Source organism: Amblyomma maculatum, chromosome 4 (assembly GCF_055883805.1).
Source record: "Amblyomma maculatum isolate TAMU_Amacu chromosome 4, ASM5588380v1, whole genome shotgun sequence".
Taxonomy (NCBI): domain Eukaryota; kingdom Metazoa; phylum Arthropoda; class Arachnida; order Ixodida; family Ixodidae; genus Amblyomma; species Amblyomma maculatum.
In genome coordinates this window covers 192,425,928-192,447,868 of record NC_139347.1, presented here as the reverse complement: position 1 = coordinate 192,447,868, position 21,941 = coordinate 192,425,928, and the positions used below count along the sequence as shown (strand labels likewise).

General features: G+C 49.3%; 1 protein-coding gene across 1 annotated transcript in view; it reads right to left on the bottom strand.

Annotated features, from left to right (window-relative positions):
• Positions 1–9,100: 9,100 nt before the first annotated feature.
• The window catches only part of LOC146193910 (glycoprotein 3-alpha-L-fucosyltransferase A-like), a 38,619-nt gene continuing 25,778 nt past the window's right edge, over positions 9,101–21,941 (bottom strand). Inside the window, exons 5-6 of the mRNA XM_084600653.1 lie at positions 13,484–13,638; positions 9,101–9,868 (exon numbers count right to left, since the gene is read on the bottom strand). Coding sequence (XP_084456779.1) covers positions 9,553–9,868; positions 13,484–13,638 — 471 coding nt within the window. The 3' untranslated portion in view covers positions 9,101–9,552. The remainder of the gene's footprint in view (positions 9,869–13,483; positions 13,639–21,941) is intronic.

The window sequence follows — 21,941 nt, the reverse complement described above, 5'->3', positions numbered from 1 at the left end:
TACATACTCACTCATTCGAAATCTCTCTGACAAGGACAAAGAACATTTTCTCAGCATTATAAACTTACATTGGGAAGAAAGCACACTCCCAGCATCTTGGAAACAATCACTTATAACCCTACTTCCAAAGCCAGGCAAAAAACCTGCGCTTCAAAACCTCCGCCCAGTTTCTTTAACATCATGTCTGGGAAAAACCATGGAGCGGATGGTGCTCAATCGGCTCGAGACTCATCTTGAATCCATAGATTTCTTTCCCCCTCAATAAATTGGCTTTCGAAAAGGTGTGTCTACTCAGGACCTATTTTTTCTCCTCATGCACGAAGTTGACCCTCCGCCCACTTCCCAGATCCAAGCCATAGTGGCCCTTGATGTGCGAAAAGCTTTTGATAACCTTGCCCACGATCCTCTATTAAACATCCTTGCCTCTACTGGCTGTGGTCCAAAGATGTATGGCTACCTCACAGCATTTCTCCGCGACCGTACGGCCAAGTTCCGTCTCCCCGATTCGATATCTGATCCTTTCCCCCTCACACGTGGTACTCCTCAGGGCGCTATTCTGTCACCCACCCTTTTTAACCTTGCAATGGCTCCCCTATCTCGTACTTTAGCGTCTATCCCAAACCTAAAACACACATTCTATGCAGACGACCTTACTCTTTGGTGCACTTCTGGTTCTCCTGGAGCAGTAGAGGAGACCCTACAGCAAGGTATCGATGCAGTCGTTAGTTACCTTGATAAAGTAGGGCTATCTCCCGCACCTGAAAAATCCGAATTGCTGCTGATTGCAAAAACTCGCTATCAACGCCAACATAAACAGCTGATCAATCTCACAATGGCAGGTCACCCCATCCCTCGTGTATCATCCTGCCGGATCCTCGGACTTCATATCCATGAGTCAACCAATCAGGCCAATATGTCTACAACAGTTAAAGTTTGCAATCAGCTTACGCATCTAGTTCGCCGCATAGTCAATAAGCACGCCGGGCTACGCGAGGGTCAAATCAGGCAGCTTGTCCACGCATTAGCACTTAGCAAAATTTTATATACGATTCCTTACCTTACACTAACTTGTCGCCAAAGACATCAGATTGAGGTTGTGCTTCACATATTGTACAAGGCCGCCCTTAACGTCCCTGTACATACGTCCACGGAGCGCCTATACTGTACGGAGCTGTTCTTGCCCCTGGGAGACCTCATACAACAACATCGCGACAGGCAAATGGCACGTCTTTCTAGCACCAAACAAGGACATTGGATACTACAGGAGGTTGCACTCAAACCTATAGACCTCCCTATAATTACCCCTCCTTCTTCGCTCCCGGATAACCTCAGAATAATCCCCATTCCAAAAAACGTTGCACCCGACACTAACACAGGCAGACGTTCCGCTCGCGTTTCCAACCATGTTCACCCGACAGATTCCACGATCATCTACACAGATGCATCACGAACTAACGTCGGAGCGGCTGCTTACTCAATTCAGAGCTGTAGCGATGTAGTGACGCATACCCTCGGTCCTTACATAGATCCTCCTCCTACAGCGACTCTCGAGACCCTACCAATAGTTACCAGTATTCAAGACCTCGCACAAGCACCCCCTAACCCTTCAGGATATACCATATACACTGATTCAATACAAGCTATACGCGCCATTCACACGGGTCGCATTCCTGAAGAACTACACGATGATCTACACAGAGCTCTTACCAAACTACGTCCCCACACTGTAACACTGAGGTGGATTCCTGGTCACACTGGAATCCCAGGCAATGAGGTAGTGCATCGCCTCGCCCGCGAACTTCAACACCGCGCGCCTGGGATTCCCTGGCCTTATCCACCAACGTGGGACACTACTCTTCACTACAAAAAAGAAATCAACGTTCACTACGACAACATTAGAGAAACACTCCGTACACTTCCTCTTCCTGATAAATCTCTCACTACCACGCAAATCCGCATTCTTAGACGCATACAACTAAATACACTGCTTACTCTGCCCGATCTTTTCTATACAGAATCATACATTCCCCTGCATGCCCAAATTGCCCAGAACACTATGCAAACTTGGAGCATTGCATCTTTTCATGCCCTGTCGCCCTCCAATCTCCTCACTTTCCACACCCTCATCCCCCAACGTGGCGGGCTTGGTTAGCCTCTGACCAGCTGCAAGATCAGTTGGCCTTGGTGACCCTGGCCCAGGACCTTCTTAACGCTTAATGCAATGCGTTAAATAAAGTTGTTTCCTCCTCCTTAAAGAAAGGGAATCTGGAATTGTGGTTGACGGTGAGGGGCCGGGGCATTTGTAGGGAACTCAGATGGTACTACAAGCCGAGCTGTCCCAGGGCCTGCACTAGTGTCTGAGCGAGCGCCGTCAACCCAATCTCACAGCAGTTTCAATATTTGAAGTTTTCTTTAGCATCGGGTATCTTCAAAATACACGATACTTTAGAAATGTATTTTCGATACCGATATTCTGATACTTTCATTTTCAGTACACGAGACCTAATACCGATACACAAAATGTATCTAAAGATAGTATCGAAGATACATCTATCTTCGATACGGCCCATGACTTCACCTTATGTACAACAAAAAGGAGACAAAAGAGGGTCGAGACGCTCTCCAATACACATTGGAGATGACTCCGCGCACTGATCCGCCCATTGGGGCTATGTAGGCTGCCACTGCAAAATCTTTGGCTTCGTACTGGACGCAGGTAATACGAATCAGCGTGAGTTCATCGGCTCGTAAAGGCGGGCTCAGAGTGCACGTATTTTTGAGCGGGTGTACCCTGATTTGGACGTATCACACGCCTCCATTTTGACAAATCTCCCTCAGATGAATGTAGGCACCCGTACCTACAATTACATTGCAAACTTCCTACACAACCGCACCACAAACTCCACATTGGCGAACTCATCAGTGACAAGATTACCCTGGGCACCAGAGGAACCCCACAAGGTGCAGTTCTCTCCCCTTTCCTCTTTATTGTCACCATGAGGGGCCTTCCCCCACTTTTAAGCGCCATACTTCGCGTAAAATACTCCTTATACGCCGAAGATATCACCATCTAGACCAACTCTGGTTCAGACGGGGGCATCCAGAGCTCCCTCCAGATAGCCATTCACACCGTCCACACCTAAGTACAGGTGAACTGCCTCACATGCTCCCTAACAAAATCGGAGCTGCTTGTCACCCGCGACAGGCGAGTGCACCGACCCTCTCCCGCAGCTCTTGAGTTTGTAGAGATTGCCAGGCAGGAGCGACCGCGGCCACATTTATTTTAGGAGAAGCTTAAGAGGTGACCACGGCAGCGTCCGGCCGAGGCGAAGGTCGCGAGAATTCTTAAGCTCTGCCGGCGCTGCTTCCTTCTCTTCGACACGTGCCGGACGCATGCCACGCGATTCGCTACACATCGACACACGCTCTATACCTTCCGTCCAGATCATTCGTGTCCTGGGCATCATAATACAGAACAATACACAAAACTCGGAACCAGTACAGCGCCTCCGCACCACAGCTCACCAAATAATCGGCCTTATCCGCCGCATCTCCACCCGTCGTAGAGGCATGATGGAGGATGACTTCTCCCGGCTAACACGGGCATTACTCGTTAGCACCTTCGCGGAAAAGATGAGGAGGCAGTTAACAGCATCATCTGCTCGGTGTACAAGCCTGCCCTAGGGTTGCCACAATACACTAGCACACGGCACCTCCTCCAACTGGGCATTTACAACACTCTTTCCGAACTTATTGAGGCACACAAGACAGCCCAAATTCATCGCCTCTCCAGGACAAATCCCGGCCGTCTCATCCTGGACCGGCTAAACGTAAACTCAATAGGCGATCCCCTACCCACAACCCCCCTCCCCCCCCCCCCTCCCGACATGTGTACACAGCCGCCTCGGTGTCAAATCGCTACCAATAAACATGCTCCCTGGCCGACACGACGGGCGCCGTCAGCACAAAGCCAGAGCCCTCGATGACACCTACAATACCGACGAACACGCATCACACGTGGATGCGGCAAGGCAAGATGCAACAACCTATGTGGCCTGTGCTACCACACCACAATCTATCCTTATCTCCGCCGCCACGGTGCACGCCTTCTCCCCACCGCAACGTAAGAAACAGCGATAGCGCTAGCCATCGCTGACCCGTGTACGCGTACAGTCCTCAGTGACTCAAAAAGAGCAATTCTAAATTTCTCGGCAGGCTACATCTGCCTTCCTGCTGCACGCATCCTGCGCGGCTGCACTCCTGACCACAAAATTAATCTAGTCTGGGTACCTGCCAACGCAAGCAACTCTGGAAACGATGGGGCCGACCAACTTGCCCGAGGATTAACAATACGGGCAGTCGGTCTCACGCATCTAGACGCACTCGGTGAAGCCCCCCAGACTTTCGCCGAAATTATCAATTTTCACAAAGAGACGCGACGCCTTTTCCCGCCTCCTCACCCCGACCTCAACCGAGCGCAAGCCACCCTGCTCCGCAGATTACAGACACATTCAATTCTTAGTCAGTCCAGGCTATCACTAATTACTAACGGGGAGTACGACCCCGCATGTCCAAATTGCAACAACGGAGAACCCGCCAGTCAGGCACACATCCTCTGGGGATGCGAAAATAAGCCGCCTCCACGGTCCCTCCTGCCAGCTCCCTCTGCGGAAAGCTGGCACCAACTCCTTACCAAGCCCGACAAGAACACACAACTTGCACTTATTTCGTGGGCCCAGGATGTCGCTCCCATCTGGAGGCCACACAGTACTCACCTGCCCTAATTCACGACAGCTGCGGCCAATAAAGTTGTTTCTCTCTCTCTCTACCCTGATTTGGATGCGCATGGGCTCCTGAAGCCGGGACGCTGCTTTCAAGATGGTCTCCCGTAATAATAATAATAATAATAATAATAATAATAATAATAATAATAATAATAATAATAATAATAATAATAATAATAATAATAATAATAATAATAATAATAATTGGTAATTGGTTCACAGGAAGCGAAAGGCGCAGTATCTGTCACACTTGCTCTGTGGACACCTGAACTCCGCCGTAAGGAAAGGGAGGAAGGTGGGAGTGAAAGTGGAGAGAAAGGGGATCCATAGTGGAGGGCTACGGAGTAATTTCGACCACCTGGGAATTTTACAAGTGCGCTTACATCGCACAGCACACGAGGGCGGAAGCAGGGCGAGCTACGGGCTCGCCTCGGAATCTGTGCACCACCTTGCAATAGAAAAACAATGTGGCTCTAACCTACGCTGTGATTGAACAGCTAAGCTGTAAAGCGACACCGAATTACCCGTTGCGACGTCACTTGAAAAGCTGCTTAAGAAACTGGGCCGCGCCGATCAGAGTCAAGAGATACAGAGGACACAAACAATTCCGGACGAATATCGCCACACCCTAAAAGTAATGCCCATGCATACCCAGGAACATGGATCCCAACCTACCCAAAGCACGCAGAGAGGCAAGGGCTGAATACCTATAAAAGACATTAGCACCCAGTGAAACGACGGTATACGTGGACGCAGCCACATACACCAGAAAAGCGGGGCAGCACAACAGCAATGTGGTAACAGCGGTGATTGACTCCACGCTCCAACGTAGGCACGAGCATCCAACGTAGGCGACCTCGAGGGGAACGAACCTGTACCCCAAGATTATTCGGCGATACTAAATCATTACAAGGGCTGCATAAAGCGGTACCCCACCACCACACAACTCCCTTAGCAGAGAGGACTCAGTCGAATGGAGGCAGATACAAACGGGCTCGTACCCGAACCTACACGTACTCAACAAAATGTATCCCACACAGCACACTGACAAATGCCCTTGGTGCCACGAACCACCCACGCTGTACCACATAACGTGGGCATGCCAGATGATAAGCATGGTACCCGTTATAAGAAACCCGAGTGCGGAGCAATGGGAAGGAGAGCTCTCCAGCGATCGCCGAGTCGACCAAGAAGGTCTGATTCGGCGAGCACAACTGGCAGCAGCATCGAGCGGAGCCCTGGACTAAGGGCAACCGACCTTTGTTTTTGAAGATGGACGAAGCCATCTAAAAGCCGCAGAAGACAAGCCAATCTAGAGCTAAATAAAGTTTTTCACTCACTCACTCACTCACACTTGCGCAACAGCCGTCGTGGCGGGTGCAATGACGGCTTACAACAGGAAAAAAAATTCGTGGCAGGCTAGCCCCCCCCCCTCAAACGGCGATGACCTACGTGTCACAGCCCCATCAGGCAACAATCAGGACAAGGAGCAGCCACCCTACCCACCCCCCCCCCGGCCTCCCGTACAATATTGTGCGATGTCAGTGCACGTTAAAGATCCCTAGGTGCTCGAAATTACTTCGTAGCCCTCCACTACCACTTCTCTTTCTCTCTTTACACTTTAAATCCCACCTTCCTCACTTCCTTTACGGTGCGGTCTAGGTGCCCACAGAAACAAGTGTGAATCATATGGCGCCTTTTCCTTCCGGCGAACTAATTATTACTGTTGCAATATTATTAAGGTGAAAGCCTTTCAAGGCCCATGGAACAAAATTCCATGGTGAGATTTGTGCACGAAGTCTGTGTGCGAGATCTGTCATATTACGCGAGGTTCCACGAGATTGGTTATTGTCTAGCGTTCCTGCCATCTGCAATGCCACAGAGTGAGAGAGAAAACTTTATTGTTGGGAGCAGGGTTACCGAGCCTTCTTAGTTGAAGGGCCAAGTGGCAGTCAGCTGGTGGCTTGTGGCGACTTCTTTACCGCGGTTTGCGCCGCCAAATTTTATATCGGTGTTAGCGTTGAGCAGCACTTCCTCCCAGGATTCAAGTGAAGGGGCTACTGAGAGGTTTGAAAAGTGGGTGCTCTGAGTAATCCCAAAGGATATGATTAAAATTGGCTTTTCCCCGCACAAAGAGCAGGATGGCTTTATGCTAATATGCTGCTTACTCCTGCCATATTGTTTTTATACAGAATCAGACACTCCCCCGCATAACCAAATTGTTCCGAACACTATGCAAACTAAGAACAGGGCATGTTTTCGTGCCCTGTCGCAATTCAATCACCACACTCTCCATACCCTCCTCCTCCGACGTGGCGGGATTGGTTAGCATCTGACCAGCTGAATGATGAGTTGGCCTTGATGACCCTGGCCAAGGACATTCTTGACGCTTAGTAATGTGTTGAATGAAGTTGTTTCCTCCTCCTGCTTATGCTGTCGGGAAATGTCTGCGTGAACTGCAGGCAGGGTTGTTGAAGGAGTTGGTCTGTAGTTTCCTCCGGACAACTTCTTGTCTTGTTAGTGATTCGTGTTGTGGTGGGCGTACTCTCCTAGAAAATTTGAAGTGTAGTGTGAGGTAGCTGTATGGGATCAATTCCTCTATTTTGAGTTCCTCGGCATTAGGTTTCACATCTCGGCCGACCAAACCTCGAGCGTGGCAATGGGCAACTTCATTGCCTCAGGTCCCTGAGTGGTCGGGTGTCCATACGTGTTCTACCTCTGTTTTGAGGAGTGGCTTAACCGTCAAAGTATTTTTACACACTTCCTGGACATCAGAAAACAGAGTGGACATCTCAAAAGTGTGGAAAAATACTTTGACAGTTAAGCCGCTCCCCAAAAACATGAATTGGAGTATAATCAGGGGAGGCGTGAAGCCAGGGAAAAATTTATACAAAATAACTATGGCAGTAAGACAGGCACATATTACGAGGATGCAGCGGGTCCCACCGAGGATGGCATCTGCACCATTGCTGTTGTGCACGAAGGTAGGCAGGTGAACGGGCTCTCAGTAAAAACTAACGACGCGCTAATGTTGGAGGAAGTGGCGATTGCACTGGCCGCCACCCACACTGACGCACCCTATACATAATGTCGGACTCGCAACAGGCCTGCCGAAATTACATGCGGGGTAGGATAGCGCCACTCGCCCGCAGATGATTATTGGCACATAAGAAAAATTCAGATTCGGCCACTAGTAAAAAACAGGGTATATGGGTGCCCGGTCACCAGGGGGTGGAGGGGAACGAGACCGCTCACGCGGCTGCCGGAGCGTTCCTCCCCCGGGGTTCCGCTCAATCCTTTACCGAGGCAACCATACCAATCCCGCTCATAACTTATGCCGACATTACAAATTATTTGCGCCTCTGCAAGAGGGCACTCCCGGAACCCGCCAAAGCTCTCGACAGATCTGAGAAGTGCCACCTTAGACGGCTCCAAACCGGTTGTTTTCTAAATCACGCCATACTAATACACATGGATCCGACATTCACGGGTAGGTGCAAATTCTGCGGGCAGTATGCTCACTTATACCACATGGTGTGGGCCTGCCAGCAAAATACAAAACTAAAAGCAATAAAATAGCCAACTAAGGAGGGCTGGGAGGCGACCCTGTCCAGCTCGGACCTGGAGGCCTAGCGTGTCCTGGTCCAGAGAGCTCGGGCAGCGGCGGCGGCTAATGGCGTCCCGGAATAGGGTCTGCAACTCAACTCCACAACGAAACGCACCTCTTTTCCCAGATCATATCTTAAATAAATGTTTTCTCCTCCTCCTCCTCCTCTGTCCAGTCTGATATCGGCAAGGATTTTTTTGGTGATAGTTGATAATCTGCCATGCGAGAAGTTACGTATGGCAGTTTTTGAATCTCTGACAGTTATGTCCGCATCTTTTGTATCGATTGCTGAAGCGATTGTGGCTTCTTCCGCTTGGTCCGAGTAGCAGACTTTGACCGAATCGCCTGATGAGGTTACTGGATTACCTAATTACACGGATGGCAAAGGTATTTTCAGCCATATTGTCTGAGGCGTCAGTGTACACCATCTTGTCATGATTGAGGCATTTTCTGTTTAAGGGCCATAGCCCTATCTTTCCTCCTGCCTTCATGCCAAGAGGGATGTGGATATCATGGATATGTGGATATCATGACTACTCTTACAGCTTCCGCTCGTATCACTAAATTCAAGCTATATACGTAAACTTTACCAATTTTTTCTCCTATTGCAATGGACCATGTATGTGGGATACTTAGAAATGCAATACAGCAACATATCAAAATAATTTATTCATAAACCAATGCGACTGCAGGTCTTACTGCAGTCGCTCTGGCGAAGGGAAGATGTCGCTTATGAACGTGATGGTAACATCGTTGATTTGTGTGCTAACTTCGCGTAAATTCGTAGACATGAAAGAAAAGATGAACACGAATTACGCAGTGAGTTCGAACAAGCGCAAGAGGACTTAATGCGATAGGAGAGGAGGTGGATGCCGACATGCAATGTGAGTACAGGGAAAGTAAGCGGGAAGGGCAGAGTAAAACGTGGATGCAAAATGGCCCTGAAGAACTCGGTATGACTACGGAAAATCCAGGAAAATGTTCACGTTAATGTTCATGTTCCCGCAGTTGTTCGCGTGGTTGCTGTTTTGGCCGCGCACAAACACGCACATAATGATTTAGGGGCCGTGGCCTCAGCCAACGGCAAGATGAGCAGACAGGTGATGTCATTAATGTACAACAGTCCTGAGTGAAGACAGTGGTGGGCGGCCGTTAGGGATATCACCACTTGCTATCCACCTTGCAGTCCCCGGTGCTCCACCACTCCCGCACGTCTTCGAAACGGCGCTTGTGCGGACGCGGCGGAGCGTGCAGCATGGCGCAGAGGCGGCACCAGAAGTAGGTGTTGACAAACTCCCCGGTGCCCTTCCACCGGAAGTACTCGTTGTACAGCGTCTGGTTGCGGCTGAGCAGCAGCAGGTACTCGGCCAGCTCCTTGGGCGATGCGAAGTCCTCCACGTGGATGTACGAGTGGTACGGGGCCGCGGCGCGGTACTCCTCACGTGAGGCACCCATCACCACCGGGATTACGTTGTGCCTGCAGAGACCATGGTGAAGAGACGAGAACTGATGCGACCCTGCATGACTTTCTTCGGAAGCCTACATACTCCGTGATTGGCTTCTCAGCAGTGCAATTGGGCACCTAAATGTGGCAGCTCTATAGCTTTGTGACCCCGAGACGTTTCGTCCTTTTGGTCTCCCCATGAGTGCCCTAGATGCCCAATTGCATGGCTCGAAATGAAAACACTTGACTTGCAGACTTTTAACTCTGGACGCACAAGCACCCGCATAAGCTACAAAAACTCACAAATCACTAAAGGTATACTGAATTGGCTGAGGGGTTGTGGAAAAGGCAAGAGAGTTCCAGAAACCCATCTAGTTCTGCTTTATTGATTATGCGAACGCGTTTGACTGCGTAGATCACAGCAGATTGTGGCAAGCTCTCCAAGAGATGGGAGTTCCAATTCACCTCATCTGTCTCCTCAGGAACATGTATGAAGGGCAAGAGGCCACAGTCAGAACTGGGCATGGTCTTACTGACTGGTTTCCGATTGAGAAAGGAGTGAGGCAAGGCTGCATACTGTCGCCCTGCCTATTTAACCTATATGCAGAGTGCATCATGAGGAAGGCCGGTCTGAACGAGTCTTCAGCTGGAGTGAAGATTGCTGGAAAACGTATCAACAACCTTAGCTATGCGGATGATACCACTTTAATGGCAGACAGTGAAGTGGAACTCAAGAGACTTCTGATGCGCGTACAAGAAGAGAGTGAGAAGTTTGGGCTTAAACTGAACATTAAAAAGACAAAGATCATGGCGGCTTGCCCTATCAAGTCCTGGAGCATCAAGGGACAAGAAGAGGAAGCTGTGATAGATTTTCTCTTCTTGGGCTCCAAGATTACTCCGGAAGGAGACTGCAGCCACGAAATTAGGAGACACCTGCTTCCAGGAAAGAGATCCATGGTTAGCCTTGACCGCCTAGTAAAGAGCCATTAGTAAAGTAAAGCCCAGTAAAGAGACATTAGTCTGCCAACCAAGATCCGTATTACTCGTGCTATGGTCTTTCCAGTTGTGATGTATGGATGCGAGAGTTGGACTGTGAAGAAGGCTGACCGCCGAAGAATTGACGCGTTTGAATTGTGGTGCTGGCGGAGACTCCTGAGAGTTCCTTGGACTGCCAGAAGATCAAATCAGTCGATATTGTCGACCATAAACCCCGACTGCTCATTGGGGGGTCAAATTCTAAAGTTAAAGCTCAGCTACTTTGGTCATCTGATGAGAAGAGAGGAGTCTCTGGTGAAAGATTTGATTTGGGAAAGGTTGAGGGTCGCCGGAGAAGGGGTAGGTAGCGAACGCGATGGTTAGATGGCATCCTCGAGGCGCTGCAGATGAAGTTATGTGATGTTAGGAAGATAGTGAGAGACCGCAAAGCGTGGCGTGATATGGTCCATAGGGTCACGAAAAGTCGGACACGACTGAACGACTGAACTGAGCTAACTGTAGTTTGCAGGTTGTGCAGTGAGATGCAGCTTCTAGCCGCATGCGTACACTGGGAAGCTATCGGCCCCCAACATGGTTTTTTTGTTGCGATATATTGCAAACGACTAATTAACTATCTAGCATTTTAAGGCCTTTTGTACCCCGCTAACGAAATGCGCCCGGCTCTGCCTTATTGTTCGTCGTCGCTTGAGACCGCCGACGCGGCCTCTACAGAAAGCAGGCATCGTTGAATGCCTGCTTTTATAGTTTCTTTCGATAAGAGTTATAGGTTTTGAGCACATCAAATTCGCGTGATTTCAAAGACATGTACCTGAAACTTGCATGCGCAGCGTAGCATATATGCAAAATAGTGTATAGATGTAATTTTCAATTTTTCTCGCATAATTGCACGAATTGCTAGCAAACTTAAACCAATTGACTGTCGTCTGCAACATATTTATGAACGGAATGCGAAGGGTAAGTTGCTACAGGCGGGAGGTCCACCAAAAGAAAAAAAGACCGAGCTTTCAAATATGGGGACTCTATCGATTACGGGGCAGGGTAGCGCGAATGTGCATGCCCAGGATGAAAACCGTACCCTTCACTCTTCAGCGCAGCATATTGTGCGTGCGCACTCGGACCCTGCTATTACGCTATACTCTTAAATGATAGCGTCCGCTTGTTATAAAACTCGCTAACAACTTCATTCGAAAACTAATCGTAACGGGAGAACACCCTGGGATTTCTGCGATCGTAATACTGAATTCAGATATTATGGATCATTTTTAAACCCCACACTGGATGTCCTGCAAGCGCCTACGTATTCGCACACTATTTTCTGGTCATTATAGGCACTCATAAATTGTAGAAGTTATCTCGTATTATTTACCGATTGATCAATTTATTATTCAATTTTTCTTCATGAATATTAATTTTTCGTAATTATGTGATCAGGCTCTGAATACACGGGAATTAGCAAGTTGAGTGCCCTAAAGCGCCAGCATTTCTGATGAACATGACACGCGTGCACCTTCTCATGGCAATTCCCGTGCAGTGGTACAAAACTTTTTCGTGCCTCTTTGTACAGTACTCCAGTCGCGGCGTGTACTACTTCAGCAGTTTGTTCCCGCTTGCTCTATCCGCCAGCATTTATAAACATTTACTAATTCATTACTTACCTCTGATGAAGCCGCTACAATGCTATGCCGGAATCTGACCGCGTTAGAGTTGGTATGCACGGGCCCCTCTCTCACACCTTCAACCTCCTTTCTTTCTTCAATGTCACTTCACGCCTTAACCAAAAACGTCATCATAGACAGGCGCCTCTTCGCGACATAGATCATTTCGTTTTACGTCATGGTTTGGCTCACGCAACAACCAGAATAGCGACCGAGGACATTTCTTCCATCTGGATGCTGCTAAGGACCTTTGTAACAAAATGTCGCATAGCTCATCGCTCTAAAACGGCATAAAATCCTCGAGAGAAAAGTCAAGCGGTCATTTGTAGTCTCAGTGACGTGCTCTAAATTCTTTGTCACGTCAAAAGGGGTCATTTTCTGTTTGTGACTAGTACGCAGACCACCACTTGGATTCTGAAGAAAATTTGCACAATTTGTCGCCCCATACACATTAATGTTTAATAAATGGAGTGAGCTTCGTTGGAATCAGAGTGATAGGGAAGGGTGGTGTTCATGTGAAGAATGTCATCACTGATGTCCATGTTGAGAACACATGTGGTAATCTGTGTGCAACCACATGGGTTCAGTTGTCGACATGGACACCATCCTTCTCTATCACTACGATTCCATCAAGCTCACTACATGGTTTTGAAATCATGATGCATATGTTGATAATGTAAGTATGCTAAATCGTTTGCCACTGAGGACTACAGGCCCTGAAAATACATCCGTTATGGTCTTGACCTCGTCTTCTACCACCTAGGTATGCTTCTCGCACAGCTAGGGTTTCTTCCGCTTCTCCCAGTCTCTCAACCAACTTCCTGTTCACAGTCATTACCCTTAGTCTGTCCCTGAGCGAGCTTCTCTGGCCAACTATATCTTAATTCCGAGAGTCCCCCACTGCGTCATTTAAGCCATGATGTAGCCGTAATGCAGCAAACCGTCTCCGATCTGCAGGCAAGGCTAACAAATTTGATTCGTAAACAAGCTCGCGTACCTCAGGGCGTTGAAGAATTTCTCAGTGATGTAGTCCTTGCAGTTGGCATTTTCAAAAGCCAGGTAGAAGAAGTAATCTCTCTCAACCATCTGGTAGCACTTCTCGCTTGTCTCTCGCGAGCACTGCAGATTTCCACAAAATCCGTAGATGTCCACCTGCGGGGCAATCAGGCAACTGCACATTAAACACGAAATACATGAAATGGGAGCATTAACGGCAGCGATCCGCATTTTAGGTGCGTGCCATAGGAACGAACTCCGGTTAAAATCGACCACAGACCCTTGGGAACCCCGAAGACTATCGCAGCTGATTTTACAAAGCTACTAACTGTCGGCATTGTTGTATCCCTTTCACATGTACACGGCTGAGCCTCAGACGCCAGCTGTTTAGAAAAAGAAACTTAAGTTCATAGAGCAAGCAGTTTGATCATCTTCCTCGAGCAGACGATAAATGTACACTCGCTCCTAGTGATCATGAATTCTCTCTGCAAAACAGAAGCAAACAGCTGCATTCATTTCCTTATTGGAAATTTTAAGTTTTTATTATGTAACAATAAGGATGTCTGCTTTCAACCACTGCAACACACTCTCAAACCAGGAGCACATTACCGCCAGCACAAGTGCACAAAATCGCCGTGTCAGTGAAGTTTACCCCATGGTCGTTTCTCTTTAACGGATGATAAGCTAACCAGTTCACCGTTACTTGCGTCACCATATGCCATGGCCGAAATGGCCGGCGCTGCCAACTCAGGGTTCGGCACTGACAACGGGAGGGTGAGAGCAGAATCCAATCTTCCGGGTGTTTTGCTCCCGACTTAGACACGTTATTCCTAGGCAACAAAAGAACGCTTGGTTTTCCAGCTAACATCCCTGCCTTCTCTCCTCCTCCGCTCTACCTATCTTTGTTAAAACGGAGATTTATGTCTATATCGTTCCTGGAAAACGTAGGCAACATGTTGTCACGTGGTGGTGACAATGCCGTAAACCACATACGAACAGACAGGTAGGTGTAGCACTGTAATGAACCCTATACTGGGCTGACCTACGCCCGCAAAGAACTTGGAGAATCAGCGGCAGCGATAACAACAAACATGTTCGTCGGTCGCCGAACTAAGAAACGCTCAATTTAAAGGCAGCGAGGAAACGTCTAGATGAAGCCGCAAACGCTGACCAGCACAACCTAGAATATTGCAGAAGCATACAAGAGTGGCAGGAATCTTCGAGACGCATCTTGGCGCCTCTTGCGCGACAAAGAAACTGATAAAGCTGCGCCTCGCGACAACGAGCATGAACAAAGAATACAAAATTGATCCTCGTACCAGAATCAGTGATAAGGCCGCATGCCAGCAGCTGTCGAAAAAAAAGATGAAATAAAGATTTCAATACATCGCGGTACAACTCCCCCCTTAAAATGCATCACCTCGGTGCTTACAAAATAAACACATAAAGGTAAACAAAATACGAGGAATAAAAACAACCAGGGCCTTTAGCGCACGTAATAAGCCCTTAGGTGCACAACATGGACGATTTCTGGCCGCGTCCTGCGCCGCTGTGATGTGGTGGTGTCGTCGGGGATGACTTTATAATTAAGCAGACCGATGCATCGAAGGACTTTGTATGGGTCGCAGTACCGCCTAAAGAGCTTTCCACTCAGTACGTGGCGGTGTACCGGCGTCCAAACCCGCACTTGGTCGCTCGGCCTGTACTCTTCGTCGCGTCGTCGCAAGTTGTATCGCCGGGCGTCGGTGTGTTGCTACAGCCTAACGGTTCCGCAGTGGAAGTCGCCAAGTTTTTGGTCGACCAAGTTCTCTTCCGACACGGCGCTCCAAATGTGTTCATCAAGAACAGGGGAACTGCAACAGCAATTATGGCGAAGCTTACTCAAGCCATCCTGAAGTACAGCCAGACAAGCTACCGGAGGACGACCGTCTACCACCCGCACATAAACGGCCTTACAGAACGTCTAAATAAAATTATTGCGAACATGCTTGCTATGTACATCGATGCCGAACACAAGACCTGGGACGCCATCCTGCCGTACGCGGTCTTCGCGTATAACACGGCTATCCAGGAGACAACCAGAGCGGCCCCGTTCTTGCTTGTGTACGTCAGGGAGCCCACGATGCTCGACGCTATGCTGCAGCAACTGAGAGAAGAGGACCCTAACGTCGTCGCCTACCTGTAGAGTGCATAGGAAGCCAAACTACTCGCCCAGCAGTGCATCAAAGACCTAGGGCTTTTGCTTCGGTGTAACGGGTCATGTACAGAGGCCATGATGATCCACTTGCTTCCCGTCGATGAAATTGGGAAGGGTCCGACTAAGTCCATCCCTGTTAGTTTGAAGGGCTTATTTTGGGTGGTATCGGGTGCAGCAGCACAGCAGGTCTCGTCGGAGGTGTCTCGAGTTGCTGGTCGCGATGTCCTGCCGTTGGCTCACAGTGGAACACATGTAGAATTTCCTCTCTGAGGTTTGCAGGCACAACCAGGTGTGCGGTCCAGTTGGAAGGTCTTCACAAGGACGTCAGTTTGTATTGCGAAAGACGACAGCTTACACATGAACACCCCGGGAGGGGAAGCGGTCTTTTCTTCTAAGTAATTGGCTAGGTCTTTCATCTCAGGGTCTGATCGCTACTGCTCTGCGAAAATGCTGGCGCTTACGGGTCTCAAAAAGGCATTGTCGCCGTCTTCTTTCAAAGGAGCATCACCGGGAGCTCGAGATAAGCATCCTGCGTAAGAATTCTTGCGGCCAGACTTGTATGCTACAGTCACTCCGGCAAGGCAGCCGGAGGGGTGTTTCAAATTTGCCAGCTAGCTTATTACCTTGCATGGTGACCGCTTATTACCTTGAATGGTAGGCCGTATAAGTACGGACGGAACTTTGAAATCGCCCAGATGATCGCGAGGCACTCTCTCTCGGTCGTCGAGCAATTCGCTTCAGCTTTCAACAGCGAACGGCTGGCGTACACTATCCTTTTCTCGTCCTTCAGTTTTCTGAACAAGAACTGCGCCTAAGCCAACGCTACTTTCTTCGGTATGTATTTCTGTCTCGGCGTCTTCGTCGAGCCGCCTCAGGACAGTAGGGGTCTGTAAGTGGCGCTTAATTTCCTTGAAAGCTTCCGCTTGAGGCGCTGCCCATTTGAAAGGCACATCAGCTGTTGTAGGTTTCATCAATGGTTCAGTGATACGCGAAAAGTTCCTGACAAATCGGCGGTAGTAAGCGCACAGCCCAAGGAATCTGCGCACGGCTTTCTTGTCGGACGGCTGCGGAAACTGGACGATCGCAGCAGTTTGCTGTGGGTCTGAAATAACGCTATCCTTGTTTATGCCATTGCCCAGGAATAACAGCTCATCGTAAGCGAAGTGGCACCTTTCTGATTTTAATGTCAGTCCTGATGACCTTATTGCATCCAGCACTGTTTACAGCCTTTTCGGTGGTCTTCAAAGTTTGGCGAGAACAGAACGACGTCATCCAAGTATACGAAATAAATCTGCCGCTTTAAGGCAGCCAGGACAGTGTCCAATACCCGTTGAAACGTGGCTGGTGTGGAGCACAGGCCAAATGGCATTACCTTCAATTCAAAGAGGTCGCCTGGTGTTATGAACGTCGTCTTCTCGTGCACTCTTTATTCAACCTGAATTCGCCAGTACCTGCTCTTCAAGTTCATGGACGAGAAATACCTAGCGTTGGAGAGACGCTCTAGAGTATCGTCGATGCGAAAGAACGGGTAAACATCCTTCTTCGTGACATTGTTCAAACAGCGGTAATCAACGAAGAAGCGAAGTATGCCGTTATTCTTCTTCACTAGAACGACTGGTGCCGCCCAGGGGCTGTTCGATAGCTGAATTACGTCTCCGCGAAGATTTTCCTCAACTTGATCGCGGATGGCTTAGCGTTCGCGTGGCGATGCAGGGTAGGGGCTTTGACGAAGAGGTTGGGCGTGTTCGTCTGTGATAACGCGGTGCTTTGCCAACGAAGCCTGTTGCACCTTTGATGCTGAAGAAAAGCACTCGCAGTAGCTTTCAAGAAGAGGGCGAATCCGGTCTTGGCTTCCTCGGGATAGTGTTGTGTTGATGTCGAACGTTGGCTGCTCAGATAGGTGGGGCGTATCGTCTACGGGTTGACCGGGAAGGGCGAAGACATCTCGGCTGTCCGCTATTTCATCGAGGAAAGGGACAGTCGTGCCCTTGTTAAAATGCCGTTATTCTTTGGTAATCGTGAGGTAACAGCGCGGAACGTGGACGGGAGCACAAGATTAGAGGACGACACAACGAGCGCTGGTGATGTTCGTCACCAATACCCGTGTCTGTCCTCGGGTGTGGGTGACACCTCTTGCTATGTCGAGCCCCCTTTCCAAAAGCAACTGGGCGCTTCCTTCGACGATGCCTTCGGTGATTTCGATGTCCGCGTTGCCCACGCAGGTGACGGCGCTTGATTGAGGCGGCACGGTCAAGTTTTCGTCGAGGTCGTTTAGAGCAATGTGATGCGTTGATGTCCTCGTAGAAGGTATGGCGTTGTTCGTAGAGAGCTTCACGTGTTTTGAGCGAAGGTAGATTATCGCCCGATGCTCGTTCAGACAAATCATGCCCAGAACCACGTCGCGTGAACACTGCTGCAGGACCACAAAGCTGGCAGGATAAATGCATTCATTCATTGTTACTTTACGTGCATCGTCCCGATGGAGTAATCAGGTTGCCACTAGCGGTGCGGATCAGCGTGCCACCCCAAGCAGTCGTTCCTTTCCTGAGCTGGGCGGCAAACGGTCCGCTGCTGACTGAATGGTCAGCTCCAGTGTCTACTAGGGCAGTGACTGCGACCGTCGACAGTAACCTCAAGGTCGCTTGTTCGCGTCTTAGTATTTCTCGTGGGCCTTGGTGCCTGATCTCGGCTCCGTCGTTTTTTTTTTAGGTTACGGCTGGGTCACACCGCTGTCACTTCTCTGGGCGGCGTAGTCAGCTTGCAGTCTGGTAGTGTTGTCGTCGTACTTAGCAGCAGTGTCACTTTGACGTGTTAACAAAAGTAAACACAGCGATAAATGTTGCCCACACCACACAAAAAGGCGATGTCGGTCTTTCTGTGTGGTGTGTGTAAATTTAGCGCTGTGTTTAATCTTGCTGACACCATGTCACACCAACTAGCCCAGCAAGAGGTACTGTTGACCGAACTCTATTTGACGTCTGACCACGTCATCGTCGAGGGCTTCTTCGTACGGAGCGCGGGAGTAATGCGATCATCGCCGTCACTCGTCGTCGACAGCGGATGATCTTCGTTAGTTCACCATATAGCAACCTCACCTCCCAATGTTGCTCTGTTTAGTGTTCCCTGAGCGGGCTAGGGGACCGTACGTAGCTCTGGTCCGGCGACGCAAAGCGATACCTAAACGGCGATGTGTAGCGTGGCAGACGACTTGGCTACGCATGCTCTCCCCTCAAAAAAGTCGTCGAATTACTGTGGTCGCTCACCAGGATGGGATCGCGGCGCGTCGATGGCGAAGTCACGCAGGCCGATGCAGACGTACGGGCAATGTCGGAGGATTGTCCAGCCTCACCATTATGGAAACAGAGTGGTCGGTTGTTAGAAGGCCTCCAGGCGTGGCATTTCCTGGGGATTGAGGGTCTTTCGTAGACTTGGCGGGCGGGGGCTAAGTGGCGACGTTGTGAACATGATGGTAGTGGCGAGGGTTTGGTTTCTCACGTCGTAGAGGCTAGCTACGCAGGACACCGGCGTAGCTCACGGTCAGTGAGCTATAGGGAGCGGCAGTCGGTGTCGGAGTTGTACCAAGAGCCTACTTATCCTCTTCGCGGACGACGCGCTACTTGCGGCTGCTGGGGCGATGGCAGCAACAAGCTTATTTCTCCTCGGACAGTCTTGCGAAAAAGTTTCCGAAGTCTGTCTCCGCTCGGCGGTGCGCTGCTATAGTGGCCTTCGCAGGCCGGTTGATGTGGCCGGTCTTAATAGCGCGTCAGGGTACCCATGCTCTTCTCGATGGTGGACGCTTCGCTTTCGAATTCAGCCACTGTTTTTGGAGGGTTTTACCTCTCACCAAACATTTCCCTTTCTTTGCTTCGGTCATGTCAGGGTCTGCGCGGTGAAAGAGGCGCTTGATTTCTTTAACGTGAGCAACGACTGATTCGTTGGGAAGTTGAATCTTTAACTGGAGCAGGTACTGTGCTTTTTCTTCTCTGAAGGCACTGGTGGATGTCTTCAAAAACTCCTGTTGAATATGTCCCATTCCTTCAAGAAACCCTCACGATTTTCGAACCAGATTCTCCCAGATCCCTGAAGTGCAAAGTACATTTTCCTCGACTTTGCAGCGTCGTCCCAAGTGTTGAATCTCGCCACTCAGTCATACAGCTCAATCCATCCTTCCTGACCTTCATGGGGAAGCCCTTGGAATAGGGGGGGGGGGGGGGGGGGTGGGAGAGGGCTCTCGAGGCGGCATGAAAATTAGAGACTAAGTCGGTTCGCTAGGCTTCATCCTCAAGGGCTTGGGCATGGTGACTGCGTCCAGCACCTCCACCAGCTGTCACGTGGTGGTGACAATGCCGCAGGCCGCAAATGAACAGACAGGTAGGTGTAGCACTGTAATGCAGCCTTTATTAGGCTGACTTTCGCCCGCAAAACAACTAAGAGAATCGGACGGCGGCGATATCAACAAACGTGCTCGCCGGTCGTCGAACTAAGATTGCCGTCACACCAACAAACGTTCAATTCAAAGACGACGAGGAAACATCTAGATAAAGCCGCAAACGCTGACGAGCACAACCTGAATATTGCAAAAGCATACACGAGTGGCAGGAATCTTCGAGACCCATTTCGGCGTATCTTGCGCGACAAAGTAACCGATAAGCCTCGTGACAACGAGCAGGAACAAACAATGAATACAGAATTGATCCGCGTACCAGAATCACAGTGATAAAGCCACATGCTGGCAGCTGTCGACATAAGAAATAAACATTTCAATACATCCCGGAAATATATCATTGTCCCCCTCACGAACTCTGACAGGTGGCAATTGACAAGTTACAGGGTCGGGCACAGACTGGTCGGTGGTTTCTGTGACGTCACTTGCCTGTATTTTTGTTGACATTAAGAATGTGTATCAGTGACGTGACACGTGGTTTAACCGTAAAAACTCGGGTTATCAGCTGGGTAAATTTAGTCTCCTTTGAAATTGGTAGGGAACCTTGTCCTACGTACTTGGCAGTAATCGGAGGCTAAGGTCACGGCTTGGACAACAGCAGCAACGCCATCTACCTCATTAAAGTAGTGATCCAGCACTTTGTACTAAGCTTAGTCACGTTAAACATCTGCAATTTTAAATAATAATAATAATAATAATAATAATAATAATAATAATAATAATAATAATAATAGTAATAATAATAATAATAATAATATTATTATTATTATTATTATTATTATTATTATTATAGTAATAATAATAATATTATTATTATTATTATTATTATTATTATTATTATTATTATTATTATTATTATTATTATTGTACTGTGATAGTCATCGCCATCGACATGCACCTGTGCGTTGTGCGACGAAGACGAAGTACGCTGGGCTCGCCGTTGCAAGGTCCTGTCCTCACAGCTCTCCATCTGAGCTTCAATAAACGCCCTATTACAATTGGCGGAGGTGCCGGAAACGATCCCACCCAAACTGGAACTGCGAAGCCGTACACTACCCTCTACGACCGCCATGCAAGACACTTCGACGCTGCCGGCCGTTCCACCCACGATCATGTGTGCTGGCGTCGTGCGCCAGCGTGACCCTTGCCTGTTCAGCGGCACGGCCGATCAAGATGTCGACGACTGGCTGTCATCCTATGAAAGAGTAAGCACCTACAACAAGTGGGATGACTCATACAAGCTCAGTAACGTCATATTCTATCTGACGGACGTGGCGAACCTCTGGTTTCGCAACCATGAGGCTGACCTGTCATCTTGGTCGACATTTAAAAAGAATTTCGCGGAAGTGTTCGGCCGCCCGGCAGTGCGTAAGCTTCGTGCCGAACAACGTTTACACGATCGTGTTCAGCGCGCTGATGAGACCTTTACCAGCTACATAGAAGACGTCGTTGATCTCTGCAAACGAGTCGACCCGGCCATGCCGGAAGCAAACAAAATCCGCTACATCCTCGAGGGCATTTCTGAGGACGCCTTCCAGATGCTGGTAGCGAAAGATCCCACCAGCGTTAGTGAACTCGTGAAGCTTTGCCAGAGCTACGACGAGCTCCGCAAGCGGCGCGCTTCTAGGCGCCGCTCCAGTGTGTGCGACGAAGGCGTATCCGCATTAGCCCTGGGTGGTTCGCCAATTTCTGAAGGGAGCCCGCTGAATCAAAAGATCAAAGATTTTATTCGTGAAGAGGTCGCACGTCAAATCTCACTCCTTCCCAATTTTCAAGACTCGGGCCGCCTCGTTCCTGAACTGGCTCCATCTTTGGCCC